Raw genomic sequence first — 26642 nt, forward strand, 5'->3', positions numbered from 1 at the left:
ATGGATCAGCCATTATTGTCGTAGGACTGCAGTAATTAAGTAGAAACTGAAGACCTATTCTACCTACACTGATTGAAAGGTCAAAACTTAGCAGCATGCTACTTTTATTCTAGAAAATTACCCCTTGATATGCACGTTCCTGAGAACTCTCTGGATTTGCTCCCATGGATCTCAGCTAACCCTTTGGCCACGAGGCCATTTTTATCTCCCACCTACTCCGTGACAAAGTCCAACTGCTTCCCACCCATTCATGGCTAGCCGCAATGTTCAATGGGGGAACCCTCTCTTCCTTCGAAGCTTAGCAAAAACAAAAGAACGATAGTGAACTCGTAAGTGCAGCATTTACACAAGTAAAGATTGCGTCTCTCACTACCTCCCGTGGTGTATAGATGAGCTATTATGTATGCACACTGTGTAAATAGAATTCAGATGATCTAGTGTGTATTAAAAAGAACTCAGGTTGATCTTGAGGCTGGATTGTTAAGTATTCACACAGCTGTGTCATTGTTATAGCTGGCTCTGGGGGAAAGCTCCATATCTGTTAACAGGTACTGTGAATGAATTAGCAATGTGCAGCTGCAAAAACATGAAAGCTATAATAGCACCCATGCTTTCCTTTACATATGATTAGTATGTGTGCAACCAAGAAATAATAGCAGTAGTGGGTACAAAAAGGTGGAATGATGGGTAACACTGTGCAGAGAGCCTGCGACAAAAATAGTAACACTAATGTATATTTATATTCTATGATAACAAGTTGTGTTATTTATAAATCTATTTTTCTAAGAATAGTAATTATATTTATTGTATAAAAAAATATAAAACAAGTGCTAAAAAAAAGGATTACCTGCATACATGGTCATGAAAATAGGAATGTTTATAGGAAAGAAAAAAATATTTACCAAAGAACAAACTATGATGTCATATTTATTGTACAAAATAATGTGGTGCTATATCAGTGTCTCTATGTATTTTGCTATCTACCGTAATTTAAATAATAAAGAAAATTGTTTATGGTTGGACGATTCCATTTCAAATGAGAAATACTTTAATTGGCCGAGGTAATCCCGGGTTACTGTAAGCACCAGGAGAAGAAGCTCCTTCCTTCAAAGGCTATAAAACGGAAAGGATTTTCTAATGTCTGATTTAATCCACAGATCACGTGACTCCTAAAGCGTAGTGCTTAAAATATCATCCAGCAAGTCACATGGAGCACTCATTTATCTGATTGGTCCATATAAACTGTGCTTCTATGTTTGAGTTCAGATAAATCCTCTTCCTTCATTCGGTTTAATCTTCGCCATGCTGTATAGTACTCGAAACAACAACGGCTAAAATTAAAAAGAGTGAATGGAAAATATTTCCAAACATTCCCCCCACACACAATTGTTGGGTAATAATTCTGTATTCATACTTAGGGGGTATGGTGCAAAATAAAGTGCAACACAATATAACTGTGTTATGAAACAATAAAGATGATTTATTGACTGCTGTAAGGTATTTGACTTCATAATAAAATGTCCATGGATTAAGTTTGTCTACAAGAGCGTAGGGTTAATATCTGATTATGAGATGTCATTTAAAAAGTTATTTGTTCAGAGATTTGTAAAAAAAAAAAAAAAAAAAAAGCAAGGGGGCAAATAGAATTTCCTTTCCGTAGTTCGGAGACAACTTTAACCTATTTAGGTCTTACGGTAGCACGTTCTGCTTCCTAATGAAAAGGGATAAAGGAGGCAGCTGAAGGCTGTTCTAAAGCCGATGTGTGGCAAGTATCAAGATTACCCTAGCTGCAGTTCAAATACTAACGTAGAAAAAATGTTGAACATGCCACGTTTCTTTTTTTCTGCAGTTTATCATATAACAAAATGAGAACCAAAGTGTTTATGCAAGGAAAAATATTTTAAAAGTGAATTATTTGTTGATCAGTATTTTATGTGTTACTTTTAAACTGAGTTAGATTCGTTGATAGATCTGAGCAGTTATGATATAGAATATTTTTATGTATTGGGGTTTTAACACAGGGGTAGAAATAATGGTTCACTAACAGAATCTTGGGTATTTTGGGTATTTTGATGTGCTAACATGACCAAGTCCTACCCAAAGTAACCCATCAGTTACACGCTCCTCTACATCTCAACTGTTGAGCAAATTAAGATTTCAACAACATGTACACAGACCAAGCATTATTTACACAGATGGTATCCCTAGCTCAGGTGCAAACAGAACTAGTCGACAAAAACAGGTCTCCAGGAGGATATACAACACATCGCCCATCAGTCCACATGATATTAATTATAGAAATTGTAAACTATCCCTTTCCTATGATTGTTTTATACCCCTGGTCTTAGGCAGCAGAGCCTAAGCCATAAAGGCACACAATGAACTCAAATTTTTAAAAACATTGCCCTGTAAAATAAATAATATGTAGTGGAAATAGTAAAAAAAATAGATAGATGTTCCCTTGCATGCCTTGAGGAAATCATTGCTTCCACCACCTGTCTGGCTCAGGATGATAGGAGTTGTAGTTTTAATGCTGGTATACCAGAATTGATCAGCTCTTGATATACAGTCAGCATAGTATACAATAATAAAGTACACTTGGATACAGCCACTATTCTTTATATGATACAATATTTATTTAAGTTTTATGATTAAAAGAGAGAAAGAGCTCAATAATGGGACTTGTAGTCCAGGTGTATTTCCAAAGCTTTCATGTGACTGTTCTAGGATAGCCCAGCCTTATTGTAGTATTTCTGTGCAGCTGTCTACTAAATAGGACTGTTCTTGTATTTCTTGTTCAAATATTTACAGAATATTCTCCATTCCTTTTTTTTAACACTGTAAAGATAGTGAATCCAGAATTAATTAGCCTGTGGTATACACGTCTGAGTATAATTACCATTGTGCTTTATGGAATGGATTGAGCAATATTTGCAATGGAATGGCGTGCTATAAGATCAGTTGCTGTGTATGTGATCTAGTGCTGCTCTGCCTATATAGTTTAAAGGGATAACATACGGTATATGCAAATATTTATTTTAGCTAGTACGGAGTTTTAATTTTTTAGATGTTCATATCACGTGCTAACTCATATATAGATCTGAATGATGTGATCGTCCTAATAAATAGAGCTTAAGGTAACAAATAAACAGATAAGATCTCAGTGCAGATGAAGTCCTAATCCTAAATGCAGCCCTATGGATAGGCATTAGGTTATCATGGTATATGTCAAGGCCAAGTACCAAGTCAGAATTGAGGTAGACAAAGTGGGCTCTAGCTGGTACGAATGGCTCTTGTTAGCTATTATATACTATGTTTCTATGCTAATGTGAAATCCAATTAAAATGCCATTGGAATTAAAATGCACAGATCTTTGAGATCATGATAGCTGAAAAACACTTTTCTGAATGTGTTCCATTGCTTAAAGAATATGCGTAGCAATCCGAGTCTCTCTGTCTCTTGTGATTCGATAAACCAGTGTATAATGTGGATGTTTATTTTTTTGTCTGATGTGCGTCACCTCAGCTACGTCATTAAATTTTAATGTCTTATATTTGTTGCATTACAGATCTGAGAATACCTGTACACAGTAATCCCCTAATCCCAAAACACACATCAGACCACCATGGCAGAAGACGCTGACATGCGCAATGAGCTGGAAGAAATGCAAAGGCGTGCGGACCAGCTGGCTGATGAGGTGAGCAAAGCAGACAAAGAAGCTTCTTGACACATTCTTGGGTTGCATATGTGGTTAAAGAGACCCCCAGTGCCCCATGCAGCCCCACAAGAATTAAAGTAATTTATCACTTTAATGCACTGACCTTTAGGAGATGCTTCATCCCCAGAGCTGCAGAGCATCTCCCCTGTCCTTGTCTCATTTCTGCTCCCATTGTGTCTTCTTCAAGTATGGAAGGAACCCCCATTGGCATTAATGGGAGCGTTTTCTGTGTATGTGTACAGGGGCTTTTGTAGACCTCCTGAAATGCTGGGGCGGGTAGGCAGCGAATAAAACACATTTGCACATTGACATGCAGGAGATATATCTGGTAGAAAGCCCAGTAGCTGAAGGTGAAGACAGAAAACAAATGCATGGGGGGATTCTGCCGAATCTATACATGCATTGGCACGTAGGGGAAATGTTTATTTAAAGAGACACTCAGTTATTATATGTATTAAAGAGGCCGAAGTGTCCCTTTAGCACTATAGACAAACTGTCATTTACATATTATATTAAATCCCATTTAAAAACATAATGAAACATATATATATACATTTATATATATATCAGCCCTTCTTCTTTGTCTCTCAATGTTTCCGTTTCTTAAGCCATAATTTACATACATTAATTTTTCTGCAACATTCTGCACATTATACGAGGATGCAGTCATGATGACTACTGTACTTTGTTACTAAGCAGTGTAAAGTAATGTAGTAATATATTTTTAAAGGTGGGATACTAATCCAAGGCACACATTTCATTTACATCTTCTGCCATGTCTGTGTACTCGACTCTATTGTCTTTGTACCAACATGTAATCAAAAAAGATTAAATTCACTGAATTAGCACCAGAAAAAGCATGTAGTTATCCCCCCAATGCAATTTACAATCCCATGTAGTAACCTATTGAAATGCAAGTTGTAATGATTTATATTAATAAATCATTGGAGTAAGAGAGAAAACAAAAATGGAAATTCTAAAGGTATGGGACTAAAAACACGCATGGAGCCTGTAATTCCACATATACCTTTGCTGCTGCATTTCAGCAGATCCCTGTTGTAAAAGATACATTGCTCCCTAGGGCGTTGCAGCTCTCTAACTTTTTTATTTATTGACAAATTAAGATACAGAACTGAAATAGAGAGCAATAAATTCCAAACACCAAAAAATCAGGAACGCTACATCCTAGAAAATCACTCGAGAAGCTGAATGCATAAAAATGCAATGTAATTGGTCTATATGACACGGAAGACATATATGATCCATTGCATGCCCACCTTCCTTTATGAGCTCCCCTCACTTTTACTTTGGGGGGGATAACTGTCTTTGAATAAGTAAAGCAATAGTATGTTTAGCATTATGTCTACGACATGTATTTTATTACTACTATTTTTTGATTAATTTACTACACTTAACAATATTTGTATTCATAGAAACATGTTTCTAATGTATAATATTTTGTTTTTCAGTCACTGGAGAGCACCCGCCGAATGCTTCAGTATGTTGAAGGGGTGAGTGATTCCTTACATTATAAAGTTTAATTGTATACCTTTTTATGTAACTACATTTTTCCTGTATGTGGTGTTAAGCGGTCGATTTCCAGTGTCTTTTATGTAAATTAATAAAATGATGATGTATTAACAATTATTTTCTTAATCCAAACAATTTCATTATTACTTAAATGAAGATTAAGTCAAATAAATGTTCGTATTATAATTAAGCTATTTTTACTTATGAAAAATAATTTATTAATATATAACATGGGTGAGTTTACAATTTTCCATGTTTCTCCTTTTTAAGCATAAGCAATAATAGGTGAAAAGCTTTAAAATGGGCACATACTATATATATATATATATATATATATATATATATATATATATATATATATATATATATAGATAGAGAGATAGCTATAGATATATACATATATCCTATGTATAAGCACATAATACATGTATGTATATACATCCTTCTAAAAGATTAAACATCATTTATCTCCGGAAAAATATCATTTACGGCATGCAGACGCTATTAAATTCTATTAACTGGAATAAAATATACAAGGCTTGGGAAATGAATCATAAAATACCTTGTTTATTACGTTATCCTGTAATTTAATCTGTTCCTATTCTTGAATGCCTTTACGTAAAAACAAAGAAGCTGATTTTATTTGATAATAATAGCCTGTCACCTGGTGGTACCATGGTCATTTGTTGTCCCACAGTTTCACCTGTGGGCCGACTCAAAGCACTATGCAAGCGACAAGAGCGTACCTTGAAAATTATGATCACGGGAAAAATTGCAGCTTGTGGCAATCTTTTGGAAAACAAAGAACAAGTTCCTACTGTGCCCTAAAATATAAGGGTTAAAAATACCTTTATAGGAAACACAATCAGTAATCTCATTTCTCTCATCTACAATTCTCCTATTTAGTAATTTTGGGCTCAAATCAAACATTTATCAAGTTTCTAGACTATTACGGCAATAAAGACAACAGGCCCTAAATTGTTACAAAAGTATTCCACTCCATGCCAATAACATGCAATAATCGTTCATCCACACATACACATTTAGCACATGGTACTTTGTATGCTCTTACAATGCAAACCTCAGGGCAGCCAATTAAGATTACAGCTCAATTAAGATAAACTAGCCCTAACAACGTTATTCTACCCCTTTTTTACTGATCCCAGCTTCTAGGTAAAAGAGTCTAAGAGTCTCTTCCTATTAAACCAAATATCTTTAAAACAATTACACTGGTTTAAAAAGCACATTTCTAATCACTTGGTTAGTCTTAATCTCACTAACTACAACTGAATTTTATACATTCTACAAACCAATTTAGCAAACTAAAGTGTAAAGTACAAAACCAGGTACCTAAAACTAGAAGGCAACATAATGACGCTGTTCTTTCAGTTAAGCTTGTTGCCTCTTAGTAATATAACCCATGTTGAATGTTTTGCTACAGGGCAATCTCAATGTGTATTTCCGTATATTTATTCATTGCCAACCATACAGTCATTATTTCCTTCTAATGGCAGATCCATAGTAGCCATCGTTATAGGCCAAAGGCATTTGCTTTCCCATACTGTTTTCTAAATTACATTGCATGTTGACTTTTATAATGTTTCTGTTGCAGTTTTTTGATGGCTAAAAAGTAATTTACTGATAAGTGGATTGCGCTGTGATTGCTTGGTAGTAGTAGTTTCTCAAGGAAACAAACATATTTTTTACTAGGAAAAGTATACACAGTATGCGTAAATGCACCTTACACATAATGTGCTGTAGGTCAGATTAAATATTCGAATTCCTTGTTACTTGAAGAGTAATAGGAGTGTTTCTTTATGTCAAGTGAATAAGGTTTTTATGATCTGGGGGGGTTTTAGGAAGGAAAATCTACTTAGTGTCTTAAAAAAAAATCTAAACATAACTATATTAGTAAATAAAAAATAATAAAAAGATCACTTATTGTGCCATTAATTGTGTACCCTGACTGATATGCTATTACATACTCTGTGGCATGGAGACTGTTGTATAGACGTAGATGTGGTAAGGGCATTGTGTAAGCTTTATGTAATATTTCATAAATACGTGTGGGGTTGTAGAAGAAGAGAGATTTAATATTCCATGTATTTCACATGTAGAAAACAAATGGTATAAACCATCAAATTACAACATTTCAATGTATGTGTTAAGGGTAAGTCATTTTCAAACCGTTCTTAAATGCACATTGAAAATGTGATGTTACTATATAAAAATGAAACACTAATAATAAACCACTAATACCTGTTATATTCAGTAAGAATATCAGTATGTACGGTATAATTGTTTAGAGTATAGGTTCCTCAGACCTTTAGCTTTCTCTTAAGGTCACTCTTGCAAGAAGAAATATTCCAGAACGTGCTGTATTGATTAGTTGAAGACTAATCATAAGACTTCAAAGAAATGCTAATAACTCGCCTGACATTTTCTGTAATGTGTCCTTTTTTGAGGTGGGCTAAAGATTTGTCCTTGGTATTGACTTACAGAAAAAACGTTTGTGTGCGCAAGGCTTTGAATAGTATAGATTACAGAATATTTATAAACATCCATTATGGAAGGTCAAATTCAGCAGTCAACATGATCTTACATGTCATCCATCACAAAGTCATCTAGGACTATATAAAAGAATATATTAACCACTCATATTTGCCAAGTGTCAGCGTTATAATCCATATCGGTAACAAATATTCTTTCTGCTGTCCAAGCATACTTTTAATTAATTAGGATATTGGTGCATGAATACTAAGAGTGTAGTAAATTAACAAAAACAGGGCTCTTTATCACTTTAATGTATACATCCTGTGCATCAACATATATTGTTGGCCTATAGCTCACATGCTGTGAGTGAGTTAGTACTCTCTACTTAATATTTGGGTAAATTCTCTGGGGATATAGATGTTTCTAGTGAATTTATGCATGCATGGGATTGGTAGAAGGATATTTTAACTTAAGAAAAGGCGAAGACGCAAATAAGGAATGCAGTGTTGCCAATCGAAGTAACATGGGTTGACTCGATGCGTGGAATAGTCACATATAACTACTAGGACACGAAATACATTCTTTTTGGCATTAATATAGGTCAATTGAAATCAATACTACTTGCTAGTGCTTGGAAATGCTATATATATACATGTTATATAAAATCCCAGGATGCAAACACTCAACATATTCATGAAGCACCCAGCAAAATAATGTGAAATGAGTCACCAATAACCCTGTCTATATTTCTTATCTTTTCAAGTTTGACTGTACTTTTTACTGATCGTTCTTTCTGTCTCTTTTCTGTTTTCTATTATTCTGGGGACATAGAGTAAAGATGCTGGTATCAGGACTTTGGTTATGTTGGATGAGCAAGGAGGTAAGTTGAGTTCTCTAGAGTACATATTATGTTATAATGTGTAAGCAACAACAATGTATTTCTATGACTGATTCCTTACTTTAATATGACATAGAAGCATGATCATGAGACTAATCTCTCACTTTAAATGGTCTCATGTGAAGTCATGAAAATAAAAATATTTTCTGAAAAACCTTTTGCTACAATCAATAGCAACCAAAGGGGGGTTGAACACTGAATCACAAAGTCATTTGTCATCCACTACTTTTCATGCAGCGTTATGAGATTTAAAACTCCTACGCGGCTTGTGGTTATAAAAAAGCTAAAAATTATTTGATTCAGGTGATTTAAAATGCCTGCTTCTGTGTTATTATGTTTTGGGGCTGAATTTGTTTAAAGCCACACTGCTGGATTCTGGGGTTACCATGACTACTGCTGGCCTAGACAAATGTTTTTGGCTTTGCTTCTGAGATTTATGTTAAAACAACCCATGGAAACTATTTGTAATACACAATTTTAATATATATACAAACAAGTCACAAAACACCTACACATTGTTGGCTTTTTCTAACTACATATTGTGTAGAAGTATAAAGTGTATCTTCTGATTCTACACTAGTTTGTACATGATTTCAAGTCATTGATGTTTTATTATAACATTTTAGAAATGTGTTCGGCCACTTGTAGTCAGGCTGGGTACATCTCTGTGAGGTAACATAAAATTCTGGTTCTCCTCTGTTTTTAACGAGGTCCTCCCTACCTATGTATTCTTTTTTGATCTGAATGGCTTAAGTGTCTTATAGAACAAATAAACCAATTTGTGCTCAAAATAAGGACAGTTTAGAGATACCTTGTATATGTTATGTAATAATATATTGACATCAACTGATTAAGGCCACTTTTTAAGGGGCCAAGAAATCTTGGTGGCCACCTAAGACCTTGGACCCCATTAGAGGGGTTTGTGTTATGCCCTTGATACATCTAAATTTTTTTCTTTTTAATATTTTTTTTTTAATAATACACATAATGAAAATGTGCTTCTAACTTTTAACATGCATTTAATATTTATTATTATTGTTATTATAGTTGAGTTATATAAATAATTATTTATATTAAATGCAAATTATTATTATTATTACACATATTCCCAGATGTCGTTTGTAAATCCATATTTACTGTCACATTACAACCATGTCAAATGGTTGGTAGAGTAATGTTATGGTCAATGGGTAACTCTAGCCACGGCTCCATTTCTCTACAAAAAAACATAAAAAACATAGAACATAAAGCTGGCCTACTCACCATACAAAAAAAACTGTTAAAAGTCACATTCGCATGATAGATCCTCGCTAATGCAATGAGATCCTGGTGTCAAGTCATTAATGAACAAGGAGGTTATTTAGTATTTAGTGATCATTCATACATCTAACTTGGTAACGCATATGTACATAATGTATAAAGATCCTTATTGACATAATTCAATGGCAGACACACGTGTTTCCAGATCTAGGAGTCACCAAGAAATGCTACCATGTGTTGTACTCAGCACCCTTTTCTTTACAGAGCAGTTTGATGGTCTCCTTCCATGCTGGTTAGCCTTTTAGGTGTCAGTGTGGTGGGAAATCCATTGTATTCCCCTCTGTCACTTATTGTAAATGGTAAATACCCTGAAACTGTTAACCTGTATCTGAATCGGTTTGTTATTCACTTCAATCTTTTTGCTCCTCTAGCTTGGTCGGAATTTTCAACACATTTTATTTCAGGCTTTCTGGGCAAAGGCTTCCTTCAACGTTTTACATCTTCACTATGCGTCTGTTTCCACATGTTTCTTGTCCCCGTAGTGTTCCTTCCACTGATCATTAATGGCTACTTTAACACAGAGCACACAATTCCATTTTATAGAAGAAATAACATTTTTATGCAATGGGAGATATATATATATATAAATATATATATATATATAGATATATATATATATATATCTATATATATATATATATATTGTAATTAAATGTGAAAATCTACACACAGTAAATAGATAAGTTACCTACATGCTGCTTGAAAATAGTCTGTTGGTTGTTTTTCTAACATATATAAAAACTACAACAACATAAAATAAATTCAACAGTTTTCTATATGTAACAGTTAAGTTTGGCACTATGTTTACTATACTTTTTGGAGAATTTTTGGATTTCTAATAAACACAAGGGACAAAAAGGAACAAGTAGACCAGAGGATACAGCTCATTTAAAATAATTCATCTCAGGGAATTTACTGCTACATTTAAATTGTCCCACAGTAGGGAGAGATCTCCAGAACAATAAATTGAACAGCGATCAATGCACGGCCAAATCATACAATGTAAAGGTACATTTTTAACCATTTCAGTTCATAAACAATTGCCCGCAATCATCATTTCACAGCATAAATACTTTCGTATAACATCTAGCTTTGTCCAATAATATAGTAAACTTCATCATGAATTGTGCACACAAAAAAATATTTTACAACCAAAAATTCAGTGCCTCAAAGCGACTAATATCTACTGAAAGTAAATATAGATTTTCAGTTTAGCACTTAAATGCAAATAAGAAAAGTCAATTATTTTTTTGTTGTTGAATTCCAACAACAGAACCTTGTGCAATTATTATTTTCTTCCATTAGAAGTAGTTACTACACAATATGTAAAGGGCATCTTGCCATCTGGAAGCATAATTACATTACAGAACATAATAGACTCTAAATTTCCACATCAATATGATCTTGCGAACAAGACACGCCGGCAAATTGCCCCATTTTTTCTGATTTTACAAAGTATGTCATGCATTATGATAACTGCTACATTGACAGCTTACACAAAAATACTTAAAGAAATGTTTGCTTCAATAAGCAACAGAACAGCCACGGGAGATTACGTTGTAGGACGTGTGCCATACAACAGAGATGTAGCTGCTCAAAAGAGCGTGTAACTCGGGGTAAAAAAATTACATTAGAGGAGTATGTGTTTTTATATGACCCAAAAATAGAGGCAAAATAAATCATTAAAATGCTACAAGAGATAATTAAAACACTCCAAAATTTTGTGGAAAGCCTTCCCAGAAGAGTGGAAGCTGTTATAGCTGCAAACAGGGAGACCAACTACATATAAATTTCTATGTATTTAGAATGCAGTGTCATGGTGTTCTACAGCCCTAAAAATCAAAATAATGTGTATAGAAACAGCAAGGAATGTGTAAGGATAGTATTTTGTGCAATTAAATACATTATTCGCACTGCCTTACAAAAATAGCTATAAAAAGTTCACAAATGAAAGCTAACCACACGTACACTCTCTCTCGCACTCCCTCATAGTCATGCTGCGCCGCCAACTACATGCTAAAAATCAAATGTACCACCCTCTGGTCATTTGAAATGCTGGGAGGTATGAAATGCGTGTAGTAACACGATACGAGTTCTGAAGTGCAGGAATATTACCTGAAGACAAACAGTGACAAATCGATTCAATTATTTGTGAGGAACTTGCCCACAAGCTTACACTTCACTGGAGTCAGCACAGTATGTGCGGTGGGTGAGAAGGCAGCTGGTTAGAGGAGGCGAGTTTTTGAGGTAATTTCGAAAACTGGGCCAGGAGCTTTGCATTTGTTCGCGAGGGAGATGGTAAATGTGCAGGCCATAGGAAGGCTAGTAACAGATTTCACACAATGCTGTGTCTAAGGAGATAAAATACTAGAATGTTTGAGCGGAGTTAACTAGCTTCATGCGCAACAAAAATTCCCAGTCATCCATCATTTTTGGCATAATGCTGCCCCAGGAACACACAAAATATGAATAATTGATGCATAGAAATTAAAAATAACTAGAAAAGGGTTGACCTTAACCAACCCCATGGCAGGAGCCAGATAGCATCACACATTTAACGAGAGAGAACAGTGTATGCTGCACTAACCCTTACGTACAAAACCGCTGTATCCTGGAAGGACAAAATACAATTCATATTCATAAGTTCTGGAGATACTCGGCAATGGAATGTGTCCCATGACTGATAGTTGTGAGCAGCTAGTTATATGCTGGCTCAAACCAATGAGGTGCAAGAGACTTTAGGGGTAAAATCACATTAGGGATGCTGGCCTTAGTAGTATGTGGCCTAAATGGGAACGTTGAGAGGCAACCACTGAACTTCTCAGAAGTTCTTTGGAATTTCTATGAACAGAAATATGGAATCCACAGTCACAACTGGGCCAGCCTATCACATGTGAAACATTTTTGAGTGACATTTTGGGGTTTGGTAAATCGATAACGGGAACAGCCATCATAACTACTTGCTCTTAGAGTGTGGATGATTATTCTACCCCATATGTTTATGGACCTGGACATTTTTACAGCTAGGTTAGCTTCATTAAACTGAATTGCTCAATTACTTTGGTCTAAATTGGTTGCCTAAAGGTTAGCTTTAATGTGCTTTTAACTGAAAATAAGGTTTATTGTGTGGCTTTTGTGCACTAAACCCATATGCAAGGTTGCACAGTAAGCACTAGCATTAATTCATTTTTTGAATGGAGCCCATGAAGTCTTCTGCAATAAGCAGGTTCACTCGCTGCACTCTTGACCTTCAGATAATATTCAAAGTAAATATCCATTTCAGATAGGAACACATGGACAACATCAAGACATTTAAACACGTTTTCCTTCATCCATGCAACAAATGTTGGTTGTACTCATATTTCCTAAAGGTTGCGTAGCAATCAGTGTATTTTTTTCTTATATATGTTTTTATTTTATTTGATGGATCCTGCATGGTTTGAAATAAAAAATAAAATAGTATAATTAGAACAGGCTGAATCGCAGAATCGTCCGCATGCAGCCAAGAGGCTATTAGAATTAACACAACACGACCACATGCTTGACAAAGCTGTTCATCTGATCAGCAAATTTAACAATAATGTGTTTCTCCTGCAGCTCGAATTATATCTACCGCTCTACATATCTAACACTTAATTCACTTTGCTCGAGATCCTGACCTGCTCAGCATTAGACAGCATTAGATTTAAAACACTTGGCAAGAACAGTGCTGAAAAAACCTTTTACAGTGTAACAGTCTGTTGATGCTTTCTAGCAAGGATAGTGACCCACATTTCTTGCAAGGCTAAAAAATAGCAGCCTTAATTTATTGCTAAACAACCACTCATATAACTCTCAGCCAGTCAATAGCCTTAAAAAAGGTGACATCCATGGGTTTTAGGATGACCTTTGGAAATGTCAAATTAGAATAACAATGTGCTAAAACTGTAGTCTATACAATTCTTCACACAAAAAAAAATAACCCAGCACATGAGATTCCTTCTCTGATGAATTTAGTGGCATTGTTAACATAATTTGTATTACTACTGAATGCCCAAACTCATCTCATTAATAATTTTACTGGAAAACATTTAATGAACGTGTGACCAAAGAGGACACTGTTACCATCATCATGGGAACAATAGGTTGCACCTTAGAAACTGTTTCAGAATTATTTTTGTTTGATCAAATGTTCAGATCTGCTAAGGTTTATTTTATTAACATACCAGAAAGCACAACTAATAATTTTTTTTCGTTAATGAATGTGGATCAGTGCATTTAAAAATCATTTTCCTTTAAATATTTAATTGCTTAAAGTGTATTTTCCCTTGCTTGAGACAAAATGGAAGCATAAAACTATAGGTATCCAATGCAGTCCTAAGAAAATCAATACAGGCCCACAGGCCCACAGGCCCAACGAGCTACAGCAATTATCTGTGTATCTGTTTCAGTGTGGTAGCAACGGAGGTAAAACAAGCGAGGCAAGGGATAAACGTACTATTTTTCATATTATGGCATAGTTCAAAATGCCAATACTATCCATCTATTAATAGTTTGTAGAGGGAACAATGCTTTAAATCTTAGAGGAATTATCGACGCAGCAAAACATGCAGACTTTAACATAACATGCGATCAATGATTTTATAGGGGGAGAGCCATTACCACTGAACCTAAACCCAGTGAGACAGTGACAGAAAATACATTTATTTATAGAGCGCCAGAACATTAAGTAGATTTTTTACAATAGGGACACATTGTAAATAATTATCGCTAAAACATTAACATAAGTTAAGACATACTGGTACAGAAAGAATACAGAGCCCTTCTCTTCCATGCTTACAATGTATTAGAAGTAAGGCCGAACAGATGACGAGCTGGCCCTGGCACTTTAAGGCCAGCGGCCGCCTGTTCATGTCATACGCAGCCGCAAGCAATGTTTTTCTGCTCACGTTTTTCTGCATGCAACCAGTCATATGCACCAAAAGAAGAGACAGATCAGACAACTGTTGGCCACTGTCTGCCCAGTATGTCAGATGGCCAGTCCAGACTAGGAGATTGAAAGGCAATGAGACAGGAGAACCCAGAGCACACCATCCAGTCCTGTCCAACACATATTGGCCAACAGGGACTACACAGAATATCTGAAAACGGAACAGAGAATGGATCCATGTCAGCGCTATCTGCAGTATGAACTCTAGACATTCTGGTAGCTATTAGTGGAACGGAAGTAAAACACGAAATAAGCCTTGAGAAACAAACACAATAAGATTTATGGCAGTTGCTTTAAACCCTGGCATCGTAGACTTCACCTATAGATTTGTGGCTCACGTAAAGCCGTATGCTGTGCCTGCTTTTTTAAAACTATTAATTCCATAAGCCAGTTTAAAAGCAATGTTCATGTATGAATTATCACTTGCCCTTTGCGAGGCGTGGTTAATCATTTACTGTTTCTTCTGCCGTCTACTAAATTTAATTGGATTTATTAATCCCCTTGAGTTTAATTTACCACAAGCAATTTGATGTAATAAATCATGAAAGAGCCATTGTACTCAAATCTGTAATTTTAATATCTTTATCCTATTTTCCACATATTGCTATTTATTGATTTATATAGCACCATCATATTCTATGACATATGCATTTGTATCAAATTCATGTTTTCCAGTTAAATATAGAGTAGCTTAACTTTCTGAACATATCTTAAACATTGTATATATGTCTTAGAGGGAGATACTGATACAGGGGTGTGTGTGCTGTGTTCCAGCCATACAATAGTTGTTCTAGGTTGTACTAAGGATAATGCTAAGGATAAGCATGGTAGGTCGGCAGTCTACCATTACAATTGGCAGTCTTCCTAACAATACATCTCTCTCTCTTCCTCTCTTGCTCCTCTAGCTCTCCTCTCTCTTCCTCTATATATACATATAAATGTACTCTTCCCCATTCTGCCAGGTATTGGGCTCCAGGCCTCAATAGCTCTGCCAGCATCTGATGGTTAATTGCCGCATATGAAGGGGGTACTTGGCCTTTTATATTGGTGGCCAAAACAGTATTATTCATTTTGCCTATTACGCTAAAAAATCAGTTTACGTTGTGTGACAATTACAACAGCTGCATTAGCCCGATAAAGCGAGATAAATATTTGCTTTCATATTGTTCTGTCGGGATGACTAATATTTTTTTTACAACAGTCTGTGTTTGAAAGGCAAAGCTACCCAGAGACTTAAATTTATTCTGAGCTCATCCGAAGAAGAGGAAAACAGCACTGCATGTTTCCACATTTTGTTTCCTCTGAATAAAATGGCCGACAGCTTACTGTACAGAGAAAAACAAGACGCGTGCGCTTTTCTAAATACAGATTCAAATTTCCTTTTCCGCCTTCCATTTCATATGTAAACAGCTTTGAGAACATTGCAGTTTTTAAGTCTCCCATTTTGTGTTTCTATTTAAAATAAAAATACTAAAATACTAAATCTGACAGCTTTTGAGGATATAAAACTATACAATGAAACCTTCATTCTACAGCATTTATATAAGAAGAATAAATTACATTTATTTTTGCAGTGGTAGCCAGAAGTCGACCTAAAAGACAATTGTCTGGATAGGACTTTTTTTTTTTAGTTGCTTCTTGAGACAGGCAGATGCATAGAGTATTAAATATATGGGTTATTTATATCTACCATCATCTAACATTTCGATCAAGTTCCTAGTGCCTAGAAATGTCTGGATTGCAGAGAAAATATGATCAGGAAGAATATTTTTATGTCTTTCCCTTGATAAAACACAAATTGTACTGGAATCCATTCCTTGGAAGAATGACCTGTTGTCTACATCAGTGTCCAAAATCACAATAGGTTTTTACATGTATTTTTACATGGGAGAGTTACATTTTTACATATATAGCTGATGTAGTTTATTGTAGTGGTGGTAGCCAAATGGTTCCAATAACCCTCCACCAGGAGTGGTGGAATCTAATACAGTGTGTGAGTTTAAACATGCATTGGATAGGCATACGACTATCTTGAATCTAAGACAAGACCGAGAAATGATTAAGGTTTGAATGTTTGCATCAGAAAAAAATTAGCAGACTAGATAGGCCCATCAGTCTTTATTCGCCGACAAATTCTGTTAATAATAATGATCTTTATTAAGTAAAAAATAACTTTATTTGGTAGAGGACTGATATATTGTGAATTATTTCACGTGCGTTCAAAATGGGATTTCAACATATCACTGAGGAAAGCTCTGCTTGAGATGCCCAGACATCATTAAATTAGAAAAAAAACATGAAAGAACCCTCTCCAGAAATTTGCCCAATCAACAAAGACAGAAGTTGATATAAAAACACTGAAGTTTAGGTCAAACTCTGAGAGTTCCATATTTCAATTTTATAAATTTATATAAACGTGTGTGAGGTTTATTCGAGACCGTCAGATTAGCACAGTCAGATTTTGGTTGTCTCTCCATCTCTGTGGAGCATGCATCTTTTCAATTTCTTACCGAGATTTTCTACAAAGATGTCACTAATGACTATGTAACTCAACATATTTAATTATGGGAAATGGGATTCATAACAGATGTTTTGCATGTACACCTAACAACAAATATGTCACTAAGTGATTATGATCGCTCCATGAAAGTCAGTCGCAGTGACAGCAATAGTATTTCTAAGAAAATACATGTCATAGTCATTTAAGAATAAATGGTAACTAATTTAATGATATTTTTAGTAAGTGATGTGTTTCAATTTAAAATACGGCATACGTGTCTTATTTGTTAAACACGTCTTACTAATGATGAATCTGTCATAACAGCAGGACATCATCATGAGTAGATGTGTCTGGCTGAATCTGCCCATTAAATACAGAGCATTCTATCAAACAGAAAGACAAGGCCTCCATATTGCCAAATAATCAATTGAATATTACCTTCATTATGCTATATAAATAACATAATTACAAAAATGGCTTAATTTTTTTGGAAAAATAAAGAAGAAAAAAAAGTTTTGTAATCAAATTAATTTAATTTAATAAACACAATAACCTTCAGTAAAACTAGATGATTTCAAAATAAATATCTGAATGAGGGGCATGCCATAAATGCCAGGATCAATAGCTGATTCGGAGAATACCGTGCTACAGAGTCCTGGAAAAGATGGAAAAGATTAGAAATATTTTAGGAAAAACATCTTTAATTATCTTTAACATAAATCTTTAAATGCATAGCCCAAGAATGAATGTATAAAATAAACATTATACCCCCCCCCTGAATTTTATATAGAAACATACAAATTGATGGCAGAGAGGAACTATTCGGCTCAATTTGTCTACCCATTTTTCACTTACACAATATCTAACTACTAATTGTAACCACGCTTAAATGTACAATTTCTGTATTTAAGAATTTTGCAATAATAAAATAACAACTCAGCATTTTAGATAAACACCTGTAGTATACATCTGGTGAATTTATGTTGGTCAGTGTATTAGGAATAACTCAAGTTAGTGTCCTCAGCCTAGCATTATCAACTTGAAGAGTACTTCTTGTGCATAGTGCAGGGATATGACTTCATATACCCAGTGCTTTGCATTACTTCATACAGAAACAATACTATGCAAGCATTCGTAGTACAACTGGAGCAAGCTCAAGAGAAATCTAGCCCACCAACTGGTCTATTGTTAGGCACATCTGGTGACGCTACTGCCCCCAGATCTGGGAAGTCGGCCGAGCCCAGACTACACCATTGCTTATAAGCATCTTTCTCTTTTGCTGGCCTTGGCTTGGTATTCAATTTGGTCAGAATATCCCCATCTAATTCGGTTTTCCTGGCAAGTAATTTTGATTGTTATGATTACTTAGGTTTCTTAAGGAATTAGGAATCTGGTAGATAATAGTAAATTCAGTTGTCTGATAAGCACAGTCGGGTTCCTTGTACTGGTAGGATATATATTCTTACCCAATTATTTCCATAACATGTAATATGTCTTAGTGTTGTATGGTACAAAATAAAGAATTTGGTAAAGGACCCCATAACAAAAATAGTAGAACACTCCTAAAATATACATCAATCTCATATCTAGTTACAGGCATAAACATTGCCAGAAAGGATTAACATTTCTCTCTTGCAGGATTTTTTCTTTATTTAGAAATATTTAACTGATATGATCCACCAGCACCTACACACAGAACCTCTGAACCTCTGGATGTTGTGGAGTCCATGTCGATAAACTGTGTTTTTGAATGACCATTTCTGGATTGAAATAATGTTTCCATGCCGTTACATGTGTTAAAAAAAAACAAAAGTATTAATGCTCATGTTATCATTTTTTCAATCATTTTACTTCTTTGTAAACATTTGTTTTCATTAAAAGACATCTAAGACCAGCGTCTTCTCAACACCAATGCATCCCTTCCTGTAATGCATTGAAATACCATAATAATTCCACGTACCTAGTCCTATTTCATATTCTGTTCAAGACAAAATAAAATTCATTCCACACTGTCATCCCTTTGTCCTGACCAGAACAACTTGATCGTGTTGAAGATGGCTTGAACCATATCAACCAAGACATGAAGGAGGCCGAGAAAAATTTAAAAGATTTAGGGAAATGCTGTGGCCTTTTCATATGTCCTTGTAACAAGTAGGTACTGGGTACCGACTCTGTAATGTCCAGTTTTTGTCACAGTGAATGTCTTAAGTTTTTGTCTTTCTTCTTTGTCCTTTTCCATCTGCTTCATTCTGTGGGGATATAATGCTTGTATTTAATCAGAACAACTGGAGCGCATCGAGGAGGGAATGGAACAAATCAATAAGGATATGAAAGAAGCAGAAAAGAATTTGACGGACCTAGGAAAATTCTGTGGTCTATGTGTCTGTCCATGTAACAAGTAGGTGCTGCCTGCCTGCCTAAGTCTTTGAGCACCAGAGGCTTATTTAAGCCATGCAAAGATCATCCCTGCTAGACACATGGGATGAGCATGTAGCATGCAGAGAGATTGATACTGGTGATATCTCATCCATCTCATAGACTAGACTATCGAGTGGAAATTCTGCGTGTTAAAATCAGGCATTCTGCAGTGTCGTTTACACTGCATTCCCCCAGTAAACGAATAATTCAACATTTCTTTTAATGTGCACGGTAAAAAAAAAAAAAAAAAACTGATTAGAAATTTGAAGTAGCGAAGCTAAAATTCATTATTTGCTGTACATTTTAGCTAACAGGACACTTCACAGACAATTTCAAAAACTATGTTAAATCCTATGCAACTTTGATTTATATACGTGCACTGACAGAAATGTTGAAATCTGATCTTTTGCATGATAATCAATCAACCCCTCCCCCAAATTCCAATAGGTCTTTATTAAATGACACAATAGTTTCATTAATTTTCACGAGCAGTGAAATATAATAAATCTAATTACATGACTAATTCTGTGCATTTAACAATCAATGAATAGACTAAGCTGTAACCTGATGATAATCATCAAATTATCAAAAAGCTATATTCCATTACCCTTCACACTCTCCATGCATTATAGTACATCAGTTATTTTATTGTATTATTTAATGTTTTAATCACTAAGTCAGCATGGGGTTGGAGAGAGTATCCAGCAGCCATTGGCACATACCTAAAAACAATCTAGTATTACCTAGTAGTATGTTACGCTTAGTCTATTCAGTCTGAAATGCCAGTTAGAGATCGTTTTTGGCATGTAATGGGGACTTGTACAGTGATATAACTAACAGGTTATGTGCAGCATGGTGGGGAATATATTTTGGGGGTTTTTTTACAGGAGAAAGTCTATGACCCCTTTGTATATAAGTTACGCCCAAACTTACAAAACCCACTAAACTGGGCTGCCACCTTATTATGTAGGAGGACTATGGATTACTTAGACCAAGACTGGAGAGAAGCAGGCGTCAATAGCTACATTAATTTTTATTATGTGGCTATTATTTTTGGCCAGTAAATGTGCAAATGTACATGATACAGTCAAGATTAACAGGTCCACATCTGAACTCTGTATGACAACATGTAAGACGTTCATAATAGCCATTAATTACACAGCGGCATTTTTGCCGGTTGCTGTTGCCTAGTCAGTCTTCATGCCACAGCAGAAGAATCCTTTACTATGATGGTTATTGTGGGTTACGGTGAGGCGTAAAGAAAAGATTAAATAGGGATCATGATCAAATTAATAGAATAACATCCCAGATAATGCTGTACATTTTAACATCTGCCACTGCAGGCATGCCTAGATTTTAATGTTTCTTGCTATGGCAACTCAGTCAAAAATGGCTCTGCAATGGCTTGGTTGAATGCCAAAGAAGCAGCCTTCGCTTTTGTTACGTGGGGCTTCTTAGGAGATCCACTTTTGACTGGCTTGGGCTCTTCTGTGACAGCTGTTACTTATGGTGCATTAACTAGTGAACCAGTGGAGCAGTCGTGTTTAGTGAAAGTGCCTCACCCCTTTCCATGCCAGCAGCTAGTGCATGAACAAGGTGAATGGGATTATTTGGCATCAGTGCTAGAATGCTTGTATTATTTGCTCTCGCATTCATTCCACTTTGGCTGTTCTACTTTGTGTCTGTGTTGACAAAGGTTTGTACATCAACTCTCGATGTATGGCTACTGTTTTCAAGTACCGATATATTATCACAAAATTTGAAATGAAGAAAATAGGAGCCCTGGCTGCTTCTTACATTTTTACTGCAAGAAACAATTGACTACATAAGTCTATGTGCTATGCAACTTGAACAGTAATGCACTGTTGCAAAGCGCTGATAGAATGTGGCCGGAGTGACATATCACACTGATGGGGGCATGTTAATGTGATGTGATGTACACACTAAATGTGGCAGTTACGTTCTATGTGTGTCTGCCGGTATGTTTCCTTTCTTTTTTTTTTTTTCCTGTGTGTTCCATGTAATCAAAAATTCTTGATGTTTTCAAAATGTAACTGAAAGAAAAAACTTAAATAAATTAAAAGTAATTACCTTAGGGTCAAAAAGGCAGCTCATTATAATTAGATTGGGTTCATGATATATCGGTATACCACAACATCCTTGTTAAAAGCTCATTTGCCTGATTCAGCTCTTACCATGATTACCATGGAGAATTTTATGTTTGCTAAAGACCGTCTGTGTTGTGTTGTTAACAATGTTTTTTGATAGGCTTAAATCAAGTGATGCTTACAAAAAGGCTTGGGGCAATAATCAAGATGGCGTTGTAGCAAGTCAGCCTGCACGTGTTGTGGATGAACGTGAGCAAATGGCCATTAGTGGTGGCTTTGTCCGTAGGTGAGTAATGACCAGAACACTCATGATTTCCTTGTATGCCAAAACACAAATATAGGGCCTTCAATTGTGACCTTCATCTATTGTTGGACATCAACTAAACAATCCTCAAGCAAGCGGGTGGCTTTCTCATGTTAACTGAGCTTTTGATGTTGAGGGATATGCATAAAATATAAGGGAAATGTTCTCTCTAGTATTATATGGCCCTGCAGCCCAATTCTATTGGTCTGGTGAATCTTAATTTGGGACAACATGTCTGTCATACTTTGAATGTATATTTGATATCATGAGCCCCTCATCCATCTTTAGTTAGAAGGAAGCACTATTAGCTTAACATGGCTCAGCATTATCCTATCTATAAGCCCAACAGAGGGTGTTAGAGTAAATTTAGTATGGTGATTATCCCTAAAAAAACTTAATATTTATATAATGTCATCCACCATGGAGGCAGTACCAATTGCTTGTTCTATATGATTACAGAATAGAGACATTATTCATGATCAGGTTATTTGCATTGTATAAAAGCATATCAAGTTTTCAGGTAGCCATATATTAGTAAAGCACCTGAAACATTTGTCTTAGGGGATCATAGAAAGTGCATTCTAATTATATGTTTTGCAGTTGATATTGTTTATTGATTTGTCTGATACCTTAGTTCCTCTCCAATCTACGTTTATTGGAAAAGTTTACACTCTCATAGATTACCTTCCGTTACAAATGATGTTCTGTCAACATTATAGGGAATATATATTTTCAGTTTCCTACTCATTGCCTGGACCTTAATCATTCGCTGTTCTGTTCTCCTCAGGGTAACAAATGATGCTCGAGAAACAGAAATGGATGAGAATCTGGATCAAGTCAATAGCATTATTGGAAATCTTCGCCACATGGCTCTTGACATGGGCAATGAGATTGACACGCAAAATCGCCAGATTGACAGGATCATGGAGAAGGTATGGGAGCATTTTTCAGGAAAAGGGATTGGACATTTTGAGATTGTTCTAAGGGTTATTATAATAAACTGTTTCTAGGAAGGGAACCAGGCAACTTATCTCATTGGAAAGAGTCCCATGTTTTTAGAGCACAGTTAATAAGCTATGAACCATGGAAAAGCAAGAAAGCAGTAGTAAACATTGACAATAGTACTACAACACACTGGGACATGTCTTCATGGGCTATATGCCACTATTGTGTTTAGTCCCTGTCCTAAAAAATAGATGTAAGATGCTTCTGAGTGAAAGAGCTGGACCATAACCGGGTAATATTTCTTTCCTTCTGTTTTTTAACCAGGCTGATTCCAACAAAGCCAGGATTGATGAAGCCAATCAACGCGCTACAAAGATGCTGGGCAGTGGTTAGAGGACACAAAGTATATTTGAAACCCCAAGCTGTCCCACCAGACAGCACTTTCATGCTTTTATCATGGTATTTCAATACTAGGTTTGCACACATGCACATATCAGCCCCCAATGTAAATGTTGTCCTGTGTAGTATGTCAGCTTTCCAAAAATTATACTTATTTCTTTTCTAGATATCTTCCTTTCCAAAGGTTGTATATATATATATAGTGATATAGCTCACTATTACATTTTTTTGTTTATTTTTTTTTATGATGTTTGCTGAATGACAACAATGTAGGAATGTTAAACGTGCTGTTGTCCTTAAACTATACAGTATTGTTCTTGTAAAACTGTGACATTCCACAGAGCTACTGCCGTCTTCTTATTTTGACGTCATAAATAATAATGCTGTTGAACTTGCTGTCATCGGTTCTCAATGGCTTCCGTTTGTTATGATTTCATGAATAGAACGTGGAACTATATAACTATAATAAGCATTGCAACACAAGTGATGTGAGTTATGCAGTTATGCATGAAAATAATAGACATTTAGATGCCTACAAAAGAGATCTCTCCATGGCAGTAGCACATCTAATAAAAGCATGCTGAGTATTTAAACAATGTCGGGACTATGTTATACCAGCAAGTTTTGCAGTAGTGCCACCTTTCTGTCGATATTTATCTTCATATTTATACATGATCATGCTTTTTATTGTTTGGAAAAGAAAGACTTGGCACATGTTCCCAGCAAAAATGTGCTTTTTTTTTTTTAATATGTATATTTTTTTGCTGGTAATATATATAATACTAAAACTAAAGGTTGTAATATAGGGTTTGGATAATGTTTTTGAAGATCCTCTTTTGGAGGAAATGACTTCAATTTTAATCCATTGAGTGCTAAAGGGGCGTGCAAGGCATTCGCACTCAATGTATTATGTGCCTCTCTGGCAGTCAAAAGGTTAAAGGGTTAAAAAAAAAAGACATGTAATTTTTATAAGGCTGAGTCTTGTTAACCACTTAATCTCCACGTGGTTTCTTTTAAGTAAAGTTCTCTGTTGCTTACCTAGAGCTATGCACACTAAATCGCTGAGATGTTTAAGTAGATTTAAAGTCATTACAATAACTTAATGAATTGAATGAAATCTAGATAAACTGTGATCTCGATATCATTGCAGCATGTACTATTAAATTCCTCCTGTCTCCTGTCGGTTTGTGAAGTGATTGACATTTTGTAGCTAGTTAAAAACAATTAAAATTATAAATTTAACCCTGAGTGGTTTGTTTTATTGCTTCTTTTTTTGTATCTACAAGCAGAATTGAAGCAGGGATAGTTTTACATCACAATTGGTCCTTGGCATTAAAGACCAATCTTCTATTCCACATTGTAATAACATTTTTTTTTGAGAAACAGATTGGGTGGCCAAATGGGTGGAGCATGGCAAAATGGGTGGGGTTTAATGTCATAAAGCCATACCCACTTTTGTTTGGTAGCACCAAATTTGCCCAGCCTGTGTTTTGGGAGGTCTGCCATTGGAAGGTTTCCTGGTGAGGATGGTGATGCAGAGTATGATGAAATGTGAGCATGCCATGCAAACAAAAGCATATCTCTTTGCCAGGGTTCAATTTACAATCCAGATGCAGAAAGAAAGAAAGAAAGAAAGAAAGAAAGAAAGAAAGAAAGAAAGAAAGAAAGAAAGAAAGAAAGAAAGAAGGAAAATACTTTGTAGTAGGGTAAATATAGTGTGAACAAAATTAAGAAATACATTTAAAAGCAGATGAAACCTAAGTTGAAGCTTGAGTCAAAATGATTACTTAACCATTCAGCTAGTCTGTCTTATGTAAGACTTTTGTAGAGAGGTTGAGCTTTCAGATCCCTGCTGCATCACCAAGGTCACAGCCCCTTGCAATTTTTATACTGTTGTTAATAAATGAACATTTTTGCAGATGGAAAGACTAAGCTTTTTATATAACAATTTAATTTGCTTCTAGTATAGGAAAATCCCCAAAATGCAATATCTTAAGACTAACCAGCACTTATTTTTCAGTGTTAATTTAGAGTGACTCTCACAATATGTATTTTAGTGTATATGTATATAGACATATAGTATCTTTTTATCTTTAAAAAAAAAAAAACGGTAAATTTAAAAGAAAAAAATAGATGTTTATTCCTCCTAGCTATTTAATGGTTTATTCCCCATGATGCTCCAATAGGATTTCACAATCCTAATAGCAGGTCTCATGTTACAGTCTGCTATTCATGAGTACTCATGAGTGACAACATAATGTGATAAGACACCTAGATCTTCTCACAGCTTCACTGTTTAGTCTCATCTACCCAAAGACACAAAGTGAGGTGGAAGTGCTGTGCTTGCAATGCTGGGTGTGCAGTCGATCGTATATAATGGTAGCACAACTGTCCTTTGCAACTGAAATACTCATTGATAATTTTTTTTGCCAATAAAACATGTTTCATTCATTAATGCTGCAAAATAGAGAAAACACTAGAAAGGTATATAAAAAAATCTTGTACCAGGGGTGTCACTAAAGCTTCAGACGCTCAAAGCAAAAACCATTATGGGGTCATCTAGAATGCAAGAAATGTGTCTAATTACGAACTGGGGCAATCTGTATGACTGTATTTGCATATTGCACATGCCCACGTTTGGATCTATTCAGCTTCAACCTAAAATTAGCCACAAATCTGACCGATCCTGAGCAGAGTTTTGCAGAAAACAGCCTAATAAACACCAGAACATAATCCATTGATTTCTTGACCTTGCTTGACTACTAATCTCTTATTTTTCTACCCAAGCTGGATGCTTAACCCACAGATAAATCAATGCGTATTAGTCATAGTGCATTTCCAGCACTTAATAGTTGTAAGAATGAGTCAGTGCTTCAGCTTTACATACAGAAATTTACATTTCTGTCCCGTGCAGCCTCACCAACAAATAATGCATGTTAAACACTTGTTTGCATTTAAAGATCTTAAGGTCTTTAAAAATCTCTCCAAGTGCGCAGAAGTGATATCCCAGTTGTGCGTACCTTATACCGTATTTGCTCGA

The 26642-nt window shown here is 35.4% G+C and overlaps 1 protein-coding gene across 2 annotated transcripts in view; it reads left to right on the plus strand.

Moving 5' to 3' along the window:
* LOC128483352 (synaptosomal-associated protein 25) overlaps positions 1 to 24844 on the plus strand; it is a 40510-nt gene extending 15666 nt beyond the window's left edge. Inside the window, exons 2-8 of one of the 2 annotated variants that reach the window (XM_053459520.1) lie at positions 3569 to 3697; positions 5188 to 5229; positions 8573 to 8621; positions 19462 to 19579; positions 22115 to 22240; positions 23046 to 23190; positions 23528 to 24844. In XM_053459520.1, coding sequence (XP_053315495.1) covers positions 3626 to 3697; positions 5188 to 5229; positions 8573 to 8621; positions 19462 to 19579; positions 22115 to 22240; positions 23046 to 23190; positions 23528 to 23596 — 621 coding nt within the window. In that variant the 5' untranslated portion in view covers positions 3569 to 3625 and the 3' untranslated portion in view covers positions 23597 to 24844. Of the gene's footprint in view, positions 1 to 3568; positions 3698 to 5187; positions 5230 to 8572; positions 8622 to 19461; positions 19580 to 19708; positions 19827 to 22114; positions 22241 to 23045; positions 23191 to 23527 lie in introns of both variants that reach the window. The other variant, XM_053459519.1, reaches the window with a different exon arrangement.
* Positions 24845 to 26642: the final 1798 nt, after the last annotated feature.

This window comes from Spea bombifrons, chromosome 3 (genome assembly GCF_027358695.1).
Source record: "Spea bombifrons isolate aSpeBom1 chromosome 3, aSpeBom1.2.pri, whole genome shotgun sequence".
Taxonomy (NCBI): domain Eukaryota; kingdom Metazoa; phylum Chordata; class Amphibia; order Anura; family Pelobatidae; genus Spea; species Spea bombifrons.